Here is a 14,942-nt window from a genome sequence, read left to right on the forward strand (position 1 = left end):
TAACAAACCAAGTCCGAATAAGATTAACGATGGCAATTATAGCATGTAGTCTCTGATGACCCTTTTTTGGAATATTTTCGGTCATTTTCTGCAGAATTCTACATAATTTTTGTCGTTAAGACAAGTATGACAATATCAGATCTCAAAAGACCCAGAAACTCGAGAGCTTTTGAATAGTTAACTATTTTTCATGAGGAGTATAAAAGGCAAAGGTTAAAGAGTCTGGGATAATATATATATATATATATATGAATATATATATGAAAAAGAAGTACACGTCACGTGAGCAGAGAGTGTTTGTCGAGATGACCGTAAAAGCTAACTAATCCTGGCTGAAGAAGGGTGAAACGGATATGCTAAGGACTTGTGTTTAGTTCAAGGCAACAAATAATATTAATAGAAATTACACTTCATTAGTTTCATCCGTTGTTGTAATTTCATGAACAGCACCTCAAACACTACTGCGTCTCTTTCGTATCTTGGTCAACAATCCCAGGATTAAGACTGACACCATTCAGAATTACATTATTCAAAGATGTCCAGAAAGCTTTCTTTTCAACAAGCTTAGTTCATCACCAATTATAATTACCTGTCTAAACGTTGTACATGTCTAACAAAGTTTCTTTTATTGCCCATTCAAGCCGTCACCAAACTATATATTTTTAAAAATTGGGTTCCTCGTCATCAAGCTCTCTTACAGTTGTGGCACAGCGGACTTATAATGCTAGAATACGAGTTTCGATACCCGTGGTGGGTAGAGCACAGGTAGTCCATTGTGTTGCTTTGTGCTTAACTTCAAACAAGCAACTAGTCTCTTATAGTTGTTCTTGGTTTGTCCCATATATTGAAAGTTTCAATTTTGACATTCGATTAGTAAACAGCGTTTTTGTGGTGCAAGTTATGTGTTTTGTGGTCTTGTATTATTTTAGGTTGTCTTTATCAAAAAACTGGTCTGGACGTTGCATAAACGTTCAGATTTGGCAACACTTTCTATTGCAAGGGGTAACTTCCGCCTGGTGAGGAGTTAAAGTTGATTTTATCGCGAATTAAATGAGATTTTCAAAGTTTTATTTTTGTTGTTTGTTGTTGTTTTTTTTCGAAAAGAAATCGCAGAATCCTCGGGAACATTTGATTTTAGTCGGTCATTAAGCTAGAAACGTTTCTTCAGGATCCATGGAAGATTCTTCAATTCTGGTTGATAGGTGATGATAACCAGTGGAACGCGGGAGGAGGTTTTATCCAGTCATTGTTACCAGGCGTCATCGCGAAAGATGTTGTTATCTTTCTCAGTTTATTTAATGATAGTAGTGTGCTTACAATCTCTCTCTCTTTCTCTGTTATTTTTTTTTTTTTAAGAATCAATGTGACTTGTATAGTTATTACTGTCAGAGCAGATTTTATTGAATCTGAGGGCACGTAATATTATGTTTAATGTGTGGAGGGAGACAACAGTTATAGACCAAGTATTGTGGTCTATCAGTTGGCTTCCGATCGAATTACATTTTTTGGGGCAAATTTTCAATCACTTTCTACAGGAATCCATGTATATTTTTACTGGTAATGCACGTGCTAGAGCCGATTTATTTTTTAAATTGGTGTTATCTCTGGTCATTGCTAATGCAAGTGCTAGAGTCGATCTATTTTTTAATTTGGTGTTATTCCTGGTCATTGCTAATGCAAGTGCTAGAGTCGATCTATTTTTTAATTGGGTGTTATCTCTGGTCATTGCTAATGCAAGTGCTAGAGTCGATCTATTTTTTAATTGGGTGTTATCGCTGGTCATTGCTAATGCAAGTGCTAGAGTCGATCTATTTTTTTAATTGGGTGTTATCTCTGGTCATTGCTAATGCAACAAAGCTACACAATGGACTATATATGCTCTGTCCACCACGAGTATCAAAACCCAGTTTCTAGCAGTGTTAAATCCAGAGATATTCCGCTATATCACTAAGGGGCATTTGTTGATGAACGTGTGGGAATGAGAACATGTTATAAGTAATATGTTAAAAACATTGTATTTTATTATAGGAGGGAAATAAATAACTTTTAAGAGAAATCAAAAACTAATTAGTTTTAAAGTAACGAAACAAAGAATTTTTTTTATCAGAATACAAGGAAAGAAAAGTTTATTGTTTTTACATGAATAAATGAAAAATGATAATTTAGTTTAATACGAATAATCGGGTTTTTCTTAATGAAAAAATGTATAAAATAGAGACAGTTACATAATTTTATACGAGAAAGTAACAATACGTTATTACACGATGTAACGAAGGTGAAGTAAGTCGTTAAATTAAGTTAGATATTACTAATAAAAAGAGTAAATTAAAAAATAGATCGACTCTAGCACTGCATAACTACAAACAAACACGAAAACAAACAAATAATGAACAAATTACATAAAAATATGTGAGTTTAAACATGGTGTTGCTACCTTATCAAGATAGAAACATCGGACGCCCTGCGCCCATGTTTTAAATAATAAGGGTTGCGCCCGAAAGTACATTATTATTAGTCGGGGCGTCACTATTTATGAGATTATTTTAAATAATAACGACAATGTTGAAAGACTGCTTATTAGTTCCAGCTGCTCTTTTCAAAATAGAGATATAAAAGCTGGGCGTGGCCGAAGGATCAATGTGGTAAGAACGTGAATCCAAGAGTCTCTGATTTGCGTCCCGTTACTGTATTAAAAAAAATGCGCTTCGTACTTGTGACTTTAGAAAGTGCGTTATAAGAGTGAAAGTCCAATCCCACTATTCGATTAGAGTAGCCGAAGAGTTGGCGGTAGGTGCTGTTGACTCTCTGCTGCACAGCTGTTACTTTATAAGAGTAGCGATCCATGAGCGTTAGTTATTCAGCGGATGTCCTACTTCGTGTCCGTACTTTAAGTGAAAAAGGTAGCGTCCAAAGGACACTGGTTAGTTCTTAGTTTCCACCTTTTTGTACCCATATTTTAAATGATAAGTTTAGCCCCCCCAAAAGACGCTAATTACTTCTGGGACGTTCGGGAAATATTTGCTCTGTTAGAAGACAGAGTGCAAAGTTCACAAATATTTACAGTACGATTTGTAAAACGTATTTGTATATTAGATTTGTCACTCTTATATTTTATTGGACGGTACTTTATTTCCTTGTTAGAAGAGGCTAAGGTTCTCTGTGTTAAAGATTTCCACTTTTAGTACCTAAATATGAGGCGTCCATCTTGTTCTACCAAGATCAACTACGAGTGTACATCGATCTCTTATTCCGTCATTCATAACGCTAAAACTCGGCTTTCGATACCCGCGGTGGTCAGAACACAGACGGACAATTGTGTAGCTTTATGTTTGGCAAATGTTTCCGATTAAAACTTCACATATTTATCTACTACTACTTTAACAATGAAGGCTATAGAGAAAATGTATTTATATCAAAACGACGTATTTCTAAAGTTTGTGAAAGGCAGCTAGTCATCACCACCCACAGCCAACTCTTTTACCAATGAATAGTGGGATTGACCGTTACATTATAACACCCCACGGCTGAAAGGGCGAGCATGTTTGGTGGGACGGGGATTCGAACCCGCGACCCCCAGATTGCGAGTGAAGCGCCCTAATCACCTGGCCATGCAGGGCCAACTAAAAAGAAAAAAAAACCTCAATAGTTGTTTATATTTCATACAATATCTAAATATGGGTTTCATGTAAAAATTTGTAGGATTTGAAATTGTGCCGGGCCAACTGTGCTGGGAAAGTACTCTAAAGAATTTATAATATTCACAAAGAAAACAGAACAAATAAACAGAATAACGTAAAATCTAGGTAGGTTTTAAATAGAACAAACAAATCTTACCTCGAGCTCGTTGCCTAGATAGCAATTTTCGGACAATCTTGTCGTAAACTCCTTCGGAGGCAACTCCAGAGTCTTTCGTTAACTTTTCCTTTATCGCGATACAAATATTGTGATGAGCCAGACGTTCTTCCAGCACGTTGAAGGCCTAAGATGTAATATTTATGAACATAAAAACAAACAAACCCATATTGTAAACAGTAAAATGATACTACTGCTAAATAACATTAAAAACCGTTTGGTTTGGTTTGAATTTCGCGAAAAGCTACCCGGGGGCTATCTGCGTTAGCCGTCCCTAATTTAGAGGGAAAACAGATAGTCAACACCACCCACCGCCAACTCTTGAGCTGCTCTTTTACTAACGAATAATGGGATTCACTGTCAGAATGTACGGTAAAGGGGATTCAAACCCACGACCCGCAGATTGTTTTACTTCTCCATACGTAATATTTGCCAAATATTCTTTATTTAGAAGTTTTACTCCTTCACTAATAAGACTAAGTTTCATCTACTTATGAAATTTTCTAATTCGCAAACGAAATAAAACTCTTCATATCAAAATCTGAAAGTTAACGGTTCACATCCAGTTTCTGCAATAAACAACCAAATCCCACTATTCGATCAGATGGAAGAAGTCCTAGAGTTGGACGGAGGTGGTTGCTGTTTACTAGCTGTCTTCGCTTTCTCAGTTCAAAATTAAGGACCGTTATACGAAGGTAGCCCTTTGGTCACCTTTGTGCACGAAGATAGTCCCTTATGTAGGTTTGCGCGAAAAATCTGGAACATACAAGCATTAATAATTCATAAGCAATAATTATCTGTTAAGCCGTTATTAACTCTTCACAAGCATTCATGGTACAATTCAATTCGATTCAGTTTTATTTACGTACTAGAAAATACGTTTTAAACAGTTCGTAGTTTTAACTACAAAATGGAGACACAAAAAACAAACATGATAATGTTTATATAAAATGTACCCCCCCCTACTTTCGCAAGAAAGAAACATTAATTAGTTAAAAAGCAAAGAAACAGCTACATAAATACAAAAAATGACAGCATGGAATGTAACCATTAATTGGAAATAATATCATACTTTTTTAAAAATTTACCAAGAAAAATAATCATGTAAATTATCATTTAATATATAGCTTTTGAAACACAAGTTATATGTTCGAACCCTATGAATTTACAACGCTATAAACCGGGATTTAATACCCGTAGTGATCACAGCACAGACAGCGCATTGTGTACATTTGTGCTTAATAACAGCCAAACAAAATAATTAGAGCCCATTATTATTTTTATTTAAAAAAAACAGAAAGCTGTGTGTATACGTATTTTTAATAACAAAACTACTTCGGGCTATCTGCTGTCTCCACAGAGGGGGATAGAACCGCTGATTTTAGCTTAGTGAGTCCACAGACTTACCGCTTTCCCACAGGGAGACAAAATAAAACTATCTCCTCGTTTTGGCATTTTAAATACACCAACAATAAAAATTAATTAAACATAGGATTTAATCAAATGTGTTCATTAATCTAATAGAAGCCTTTTCTAACACGCGAAGCTACTTTCTATCCAAATATCTTCATTAAAACCATTTAAAATACCTTCTTAAACCTGAACTTCCTTTTATTCCAAATATATTCAATAAAATCAATTGAATTCCTCTTCTTAATCCTAAAAATATCGCTAAGCCAAATATTTTCAACATAACTAGTTGAAGCATGAAGCTGCTTTCAATCCAACTATTTTCAATAAAATCAGTTGAAGCGCGCGCCCCTATATATTCCATTCATCTAGAAGTGAGGGGTCACCGTTGTCTCTCTCTCTCTTACCCCCTCCCCCGACAGAACAGCTAATCACCAGCTACAGTATTTACTAATTAATTAGAAATTAAGTTTTGTTTGTTTTGAATTTCGCGCAAGGCTACACGAAGGCTAGCTGGAAATATAATTATAAAAGCAGCAGTTTATATATGTCAGTAAAGCTTTCAGCTAATGAGACATGATTATAACCACATCGATCCACATATAAGAAAGCAACGCGAAAAATGATATGAACTCAACAAAAATACAATTGAACCTATGTTACAAGAGTTTCCATACAATTGAACCTATGTTACAAGAGTTTCCATACAATTGAACCTATGTTACAAGAGTTTCCATACAATTGAACCTATGTTACAAGAGTTTCCATAGTGGTAGGAGTAGTCTTTGAACCTCTCTATTACGTCTCATCAGCTGAGTGGTGACATACGACTGTTTTACCTAAGTTGATTGCTCAGTATCTGCTCCGTGTCACTCTCAAAGTCAGGCACTCATATTAGAAGTAAATGGAAATGAAACATCACTTATGTTTTGAAAATTATCAAATGTTAAAAATGGTTCATGAAGTGACTAGCTTTGCGGGAAATTTTAAGATAGGTTAAATGCATTTTTAATTGAATATTTTGGCATTACGTACGAACTAAAATATTGAAAAATACTAAAATAATTTACAGTTGAAGTTTGTTAGTGGCACCCCCACCCCTCTGCTCATAAAGTGGGGAGTTCTTCGCTTCGTCGCGACTCCCCAGAACTACAACAGTGGTTCAAACCAAATATGGTCAAGACAAACTGTTTCAAACGTTTTCTTAAACCCGAAGTTTTGGACATATCAAACATCTTAATGCAACAGTTGTTGAATGACTAATTTTCAAGGGTGTTATTTAGTAGTGTGAAGTCTGTCTGTTGAGGCCTGGCATGGCCAGGAAGTTTGAGAGCTCGACTCGCAAACTGAGGTCTTTAATTCCAGCAAGGTGTAACGTGCGATATTAGGTAGCAAAACTTCCCGGTTCGTTCGTCACAACGGAAGTTCTTTTGTTTACTTCCCGATTCGTTCGTCACAACGGAAGTTCTTTTGTTTACTTCCCGGTTCGTTCGTCACAACGGAAGTTCTTTTGTTTACTTCCCGATTCGTTCGTCACAACGGAAGTTCTTTTGTTTACTTCCCGATTCGTTCGTCACAACGGAAGTTCTTTTGTTTACTTCCCGATTCGTTAGTCACAACGGAAGTTCTTTTGTTTACTTTCCGATTCGTTCGTCACAACTGAAGTTCTTTTGTTTACTTCCCGATTCGTTCGTCACAACTAAAATTATTTTGTTTGTTTCGCCATTCTAACACATAGTGCAAAAGATGGGCTAGTCATCAAACGTGATCAGTAGATAATACCAGTTACAGCCCTTTCTTAAACAGAGAGTTACCTTCTTGGTGGAGAATGTTGAAGACTAATGGTGTACGTACTGTGCTATGAAGGATGAATTAAATGTCAATGGCATCAGTGCTAGTGTGGTAAGCAGAGCGATTTAATCTTCCTAATGGCAGTGAGTAATGTATCATAAACCTACCATGTAGGTTCTCTATTAGTGAGAAACTTGAGAAATGGGTAAAATATAAGTCCATCGACATACTAATACAGAAACGATTAACGAAAAACAAAAACTTCATTCGACATGCCAAGCTTGTCATTCTGGAGCGACAGAGTAAAACAAGGTTGGCCTGTCGAAACTAGCCGTTTTTTGTTTGTTAAGTAGTTTACTTTTAAAGCTTGGCAATAGCATGGTGGTTAGGGTAGTCGATTCGCAATCTGAGGGTGGTGGGTTCGAATTCCCTCCTCGAACAAGCTTACTGGTTCAGTCATTCATGGGGGCGTTAGCAAAGAGTAGCCCCAGAGTTGATGGTGAGTATTGTTGTTTAGCTGCCTTCCCTCTAGTTTATTACTTCAAAATTAGGGACAGATAGTCGTCGCGTAGCTTTGCGCGAAAATCAAAATAATTACTTTAATCGATTTATGCATTATTGTGCTGGTATTTTTTATGCAATTATTATGCTGGCCTTTTATTACTGTTTTTTATTAATTTTCACAGAGTGCTTCTCGTTTTTACAAAGTAATTTCTTATTCCAAGTTTGTTTGTTTATTTTTTTTAATTTCGCGCAAAGCTACACGAGGGCTATCTGCGCTAGCCGTCCCTAATTTAGCAGTGTAAGACTAGAGGGAAGGCAGCTAGTCATCACCACCCACCGCCAATTCTTGGGCTACTCTTTTACCAACGAATAGTGGGATTGACTGTCACATTATAACGTCCCCACGGCTGAAAGGACGAGCATGTTTGGTGGGATGGGGATTCGAACTCGCGACCCTCAGATTGCGAGTCGAGCGCCTTATCCACCTGGCCATGCCGGGCATTTATTCCAAGTTCATTCGAAATTAGCCCCCCCAGTGGCACAGCGGTATGTCTGCGGACTTACAACGCTAGAAACGGGGTTTCGATACCCGTGGTGGGCAGAGCACAGATAGCCCTTGTGTAGCTTTGTGCATAATTAAAAACAAACAAACAAACAAACATTCGAAATTAAGGACCTTGAAAATTGCATAACATTACCACAAAGGAAAATCAATAATTAAAATCACATTGAAAAAGTACGAATTTATTTTTAATACAATGTAAACAAAAACGATGAAAATGTTTTATAGTGACTTGTGCTAAAACCGTATCAAAATTTATTAGGAAATTATGCCTAATCGCACTGCATTAGATAGTAGCGCCCTCTATTAATCGGTTTTCGTAGGTATAGCGAATCTACTAAATTTCTCATTCTCGTCTCCAGTGTATAACATTGTATATTTGAAAATGTTATATAATACTATAGATCTGAATATATTAGAATGGGATCAAACATACATTTACTAAGATGAATGGTTGTAAGTCTTAAGACTAAAAATTTAGAGGACAAAAACAGATATATAACAATGTAATGAATAATTTTGTCTTATTTGCAAGCTTATTTTACTTAAATATAGTAAATTCCGTTGTTACTGTGATGTATAATATTTGTCGAAGATATTTTTTTTATAACTTACTGTGGGTAACAGAAATTACCGCACATATGATGAAGTTAGAACAAAAAGAAAAAAAAAGAACTTACCTTAATGCCATAAGTAGATTCTTCGTATAAGATAGAAACATAGGTCCAGTTGAGAATTTTAATTATTTCGACCATAGCTTGTGCTTGATTAGTGTCTGAGGGTACCGTTCGGAGGAAGTATTCAAATCTTTGTTTGTTACTCAGTTCAGGACTCGTAGAAAAGAAACTGACCTACGATAAACAACATAATAAGAGTCAAATCTTTATAAACAAAAAAGGTTTCACTATTCAAACTATCAATGCCAACAGTGTACTAAGGAAATTTACGTACTTGAGACTTCAACATTAGGCAAAGAAAAATGAGTATTAATGACGTCAGCGCCATGCTAGAAATAATAAGTTGAGCATTCGTGACGTCAACACCAATGTCCCTTCTAATTGTTTCAATCCATGTGCGGAATGAATTTTTTTTAATGTGCACCAGTATCAAGGCAATGTGCGGATGTGTGCTACCAGTTTTTATTTTTTTAGGATGGTGGTAGTATTTTTATACCATCGACCCTATTGGGTCATTAGGCCGCTTTGCAATGCTACCAGTTGGTTATTTGGGCTTTAGGCCTATCGATTGCCAGGGTCATTGAGGCCGTGAACGTGTTGAGACTTCTCACCGTTACTGAGGATGTGCGCGCCTGAAATAATGAAGTGCGCCGCACTTGATTGGTTGTTGGGCTGTCGCGCAGCTTAGGGGGAACACTGGTCAGCAGTGTTCAACGAAATATGAATATTAATGACGTCAGCACCAACTGTTCGGCTACTCTTTTACAAACGAATAGTGGGATTGACCGTCACATTATAACGCCCCCACGGCTGAAAGGGCGAACTTGTTTGGTGGGACGGGGATTCGAACCCGCGACCCGCAGATTGCGAGTCGAGCGCCCCCTAACCACCTGATCCTGTCAGGCTTATAATAACAGACATGCAGAACTACATAAATGTCTTTAGACCTAAAATGACCTAAGGAGCGGTATTCGAGATACTATATTTTCAGTAAAGTCGTGACAAATGAAACAATTTTTGTTCTTATTGCCAACCGATATTTATTTATTGACAGAGGAGAAAATTATCTCACTTCTCATTGCGGCAGTTAGAAGCTAGAAAACTGTATTAACATTCTAAAATTTATATCGTATTTTATTGAGTGACTAGCTGGGGTACCAGTACGCTGGACAGAAGTTAGGTAAATTCATGATTAATGAAATCTTAGGACATGAAAAGATGTTTCCCTTATATGTAATTGTAAAAAAACGCCCATAAAAACTGCAAAACACAAAATGTGAAATCGCAAATTTCCATATACCTCCGTATGGACCCAACAAACCTTCATGCCAAATTTGGTGATGATCCAGCTACAGGGGCGAAGTTGTGGTAAAAAAAAAAAACAACAACAACAACAACAACGCAAAAACACTCATAAAAACCGCAAAACACAAAATGTGAAATCGCAAATTTCCATATACCTCCGTATGGACCCAACAAACCCCTAATGCCAAATTTGGTGATGATCCAGCTACAGGGGCGAAGTAGTGGTTAAAAAAAAACACAACAACAACAACAACGCAAAAATGCCCATAAAAACCGCAAAATGCAAAACTGAAAATTTGTATGTATCCCCGCATGGATCTAATGAGCCCCCGTACCAATTTTGGTGAAGATCAATCCACACCTTGCGAAGTAGTTACATGGACATACAACAGATAACAGACAGTACTATTATATCTATACAGATAAATAAGCAAATTCTGATCAAATCTGAAAGAAATGATATTTGTTTGCTTGTCGATAAGCCCATAGTTACACAATGGGCTATCTGTGCTGTGCCCACCAAGAGTTATCGAAACCCGTTTTTTAGCGTTACAAGCTTTCAGACTTACTGCTGTGCCACTTGGGGGCAAGAAATTATATTGTTTGTTTGTTTGAAGTTAAGCACAAAGCTACACATTGGGCTATCTGTGCTCTGCCCACCACGGGTATCGAAACCTGGATTCTAGCGTTGTAAGTCCGCAGACATACCGCTGTGCTACTGGGAGGCAGAAATGATATACATCATGATAGTGAAAAACTCTTCGCTTTTTGACTGTTTTGATTATGATTTATTCATAAACATATGTGTGTGTATGTATTTTGTGGTTAAGTTTTCTTCTGTAAGGAAACCAAATATATGTTTTGAAATAGTTGCTTTAAACTTTCACCTCTTATCCCCAAATTCAACAGAAGAAAAGAGCTGTTAAGTGTGATTAAATTCTGCTCTTTTAGAGCTCCAGTTATCGCGCGGGAAGTAGAAATATTCAGACAAACGGATAATCGTTTCGCTATATCCCTCGAATGTTTTTTTTTTTTTCCTATTCGGAAACGGGACATGCGAACAACAGATACTCGGATCCACTAGGCCACGCCTGACCTGCCTTTAACTAGTAACGCTGGGAGCAGTTGTTTGTTTATTTTAAGGCAAGCACAAAGCTACACAATGGGCTCTTGCCATCACGGGTATCGAAACCCGGTTTCTAGCATTGTAAATCCGCAAAAATACCACTCTGGGGCATTAGTAGTAGTTTAACGACTCTAAAACAACTTTAAATGGAATAACAGCGTAGTGATCATTTAATAAATCTGCAACGTGCGTATACTTACTAGTATGACCTTAAAACCTAACAACACCAGAACCATTTTATAAACTTTTATCATACTGTCCAAGTTCATCAGTAAGAGGGAAATTTGTCTGCAAATCTGCCTTAAGTGATAGTTTGTTTTGGATAAATTGATTCGTTTTGAGTTTACTTACTGATTATAAGTGTTACTTTATTACAAGTAACAGGTTTTACAGTAAAGAAGAATATTAAAAAAAAATAGGTTCGACGTTTCGATCACTGCTGCGATCATTCTCAAGTTCACAAGTTTTTTTTTTCCACTGTAAAAAAATAACAAAAAAGGTTCATCTCAACCGTAAGAGCTGTAACTTGTAATAAACTAACATTTATTAGATAAGTCCTCGTGTCAAACTAACTAACGGTGTAGGAAATGTTACTGACCCTTAGGGCTTATTTACTTCATCGGGACAAACTAGTCAAGGTTAAAAGACGTCTTGATTGCTCTGTGTAATACAAATAAGCCTTGTTATCTAATTAAACAATAATTCCTCTCGTGTTCCACTTGTTTCACTTTCGTCACATTTGTGTTGTTGTTGTTGTTTGTTTGGAAGCCTAGTGGTTAGGGGCGCTCGACTCCCAATCTGAGGATCGCAGGTTCGAAACCCCATCACAACAAACTCGCTCGCCCTTTCAGCCGTGGGGGCGTTGCAATGTGACGATCAGTCCCACTATTCTTTGATAAAATAGTCCAAGAGTTGGCGGTGGGTGTTGTTGACTAGTGGCCTTCCCTATAGTCTTGTTACCGCTAAATCAGAGACGGCTAGCGCAGATAGCCCTCGTGTAGCTTTGTACAAAATTCAAAACCAAAATTTTTTTTGGCCTCAAATGTAGTAATTGAAACACTATTAAGTTTCCTTTAATGGTGATTTCTGTTATGGTTATTCCAATTTTGAACCAAACGTATCAAATTCCGGTTTCGAAGAGGAACGTAAAAGTAACTACAATGAGACAGAAAAAAGAAAAGTAATTGAATAGTTATAATAACTGGTTATGAAATATAACCTCGTTACAAAACAAATAAACTTGAGTAACGTAAGGATTAGTCTGTTAGACGCGTCTCGAAACAGCAACGACCAAATATTTCCAGAAACGTAAATCATCGAATATATTGAAGCTTTTCTCATTAATGTTACACTTTAAATCTTCAGCGTAACGTTAGATAAGTCATCGACTTTGCTCTTTTAGATTCTGATAGATACACCTTCCTGAACTATTTTCTTATCGTCTACGAAGGTTTAAGCGCAGTACAGTAGAGACAATTAGTGTATCAGTGTATATAATCATTTATTGTAAGACCTCACCTCTCTAGCTAAGGTCTAGTTGTAACATAGTCTCTTGTAAACATTATCGCCACAAGTTTATTATAGTTTGTAATTTGCTGACGTTTCTGTAATGACCTTAGATGTAAATGTGCTATTTAAAGAGCTCATACTTCATTCTCTACGACAAAATGCTTACGTCTACGTTATTAAGAACTTCTTAGACTTTCAGAGGAGTAAAGCGTTCATCTTACATTACAACTTTAAACGAGAATAGATGAAACCACAAGGCTGAGCTTGTTATCCAGGCTTATCAATAACTTGTGATCAAAGTAAGCTAACTACATACATCACAACTAATCACTTCAAAAACAGAGTCGACAATTTGAAAACAAAAGGCCTTAGTGGCTGTGTAGATTTTCTGAACTGGTTAAATAATTTCATCAGTTTTTCTTTTCCTGTAAAAGTAAATAAAATGTCTGCTGTGATAAGATTTTACAATAAGTTTCAAGATTTTTTTTATGTTTTTAGACTAGCTACTTGGTGGTTTCAACGGTAAATCTGTGAGGGGTTATAACGCTAAAAACCGGGTTTCGATACCCGCGTTGAGCACATCGCAGATAGCACATTTGTGTAGCTTTGTACTTAACAACAAACATACAAACTAAATGAAATATTTATGCTTCTTGCTGGGTCAGCAGTAAATTTACGGACTTGCAACAGTACAATTCGGAGTTCGATCCCCCCAGTGAGTTGAATGTAAAAAGCTCATCGGCGTGGTTATGTGTTCAGAAAACAACAACAGCAATTTTTTTAGACAAAATAAAAACGTAACTCTGTGACGAACATTTCATGAAAAAATAAAGATTTCCACCCTTAAAATCAGGAAAACATTTTTTGCGGAGTTACAATATCGTTACATTAGATATGTTTTTCACTTTCAGTGTCAGCCCGAGCGTGGCATGGTAGTTAACATATCGGATTGAATATCTGAAGGTCTCGGGTTTACGACGGTTTACTACCGAACAGGCTTTACACTTTCAGATGTGAATGCGTTATAACAGGAACAGTCAATTCCGCTATTCGGTTAAGAATAATCGTTTCAGGCAGCGCGCGCTTCCGACTGAATGCTTTCTCCATTTGGTCCGTAGTGTGAAATACAGGACAGATATACCTGAACCATAAGGTTTTCTGACCTTATAACTTAGACAATTGTATGTAATGTTGTCGTTCATGTGAACAAACAAACAACTTCAAGATTGTTCATCGTAATGATAACAATGTAGATTTTTTTTTTCCAGTAAAACATTGACATAAAATTCGTAATGCCTCCATACGGAATTATTGAAGACTGTCGAAGCGATGTAATCAAAAAATGGGTTTGTTTTAGCGCAAAACCACATTGGGCTATTTGCTGTGTCCACCGCGTGGAATCGAACCACGGATGTTTGAGTTGTAAGTCAGTAAACTTACCATTGACTCACAGGGGGGACAAAAAAAGGAGAGAGAGAGAAAGATATTACTTAGAAAGCATAAATGAAACGTTTTTGTAGTTAACAGTGTTTTCTGAACATCGTGATAAGAGAAAGATATTACTTAGAAAGCATAAACGAAACGTTTTTGTAGTTAACAGTGTTTTCTGACATCGTGATAAGAGAAAGATATTACTTAGAAAGCATAAACGAAACGTTTTTGTAGTTAACAGTGTTTTCTGACATCGTGATAAGAGAAAGATATTACTTAGAAAGCATAAACGAAACGTTTTTGTAGTTAACAGTGTTTTCTGACATCGTGATAAAAAAATATCTTGTAAACCCAACTGGCGACTAAAATAAGACTAATGACTTCTTTACATTAGTTGAGACGAATGAATTGATTTTGTTGATACATTCATTTATTACAGCTGGTACATGTTAACATGAAACAACATCACGTTTTATGCTTAAGAACCTTTAGCATACACAAGTTTTGTTCAATTTCAGTTGGCCCGGCATGGCCAGGTGGTTAGGGCGCTCGACTCGCAATCTGTGGGTCGGGAGCTCGAATCACCATACCACCAAACATTCTCGCCCTTTCAGCCGTGGGGGCGTTATAATGTGACGGTCAATCCCACTATTCGTTGGTAAAAGAGTAGCCCAAGAGTTGGCGGTGGGTGGTGATGACTAGCTGCCTTCCCTCTAGCCTTACACTGCTAAATTAGGGACGGCTAGAGCAGGTAGCCCGCGTGTGGCTATGCGCG

The 14,942-nt window shown here is 36.9% G+C and overlaps 1 protein-coding gene across 2 annotated transcripts in view; it reads right to left on the reverse strand.

The window, feature by feature from the left end:
* The window catches only part of LOC106464735 (metabotropic glutamate receptor-like), a 61,313-nt gene that overhangs the window by 18,648 nt on the left and 27,723 nt on the right, over positions 1-14,942 (reverse strand). For both annotated transcript variants that reach the window (XM_022392512.1, XM_013924890.2), the window contains exons 3-4: positions 8,800-8,970; positions 3,835-3,979 (exon numbers count right to left, since the gene is read on the reverse strand). In XM_022392512.1, coding sequence (XP_022248220.1) covers positions 3,835-3,979; positions 8,800-8,970 — 316 coding nt within the window. The remainder of the gene's footprint in view (positions 1-3,834; positions 3,980-8,799; positions 8,971-14,942) is intronic.

Source organism: Limulus polyphemus, unplaced genomic scaffold (assembly GCF_000517525.1).
Source record: "Limulus polyphemus unplaced genomic scaffold, Limulus_polyphemus-2.1.2 Scaffold1730, whole genome shotgun sequence".
NCBI classification, from domain to species: domain Eukaryota; kingdom Metazoa; phylum Arthropoda; class Merostomata; order Xiphosura; family Limulidae; genus Limulus; species Limulus polyphemus.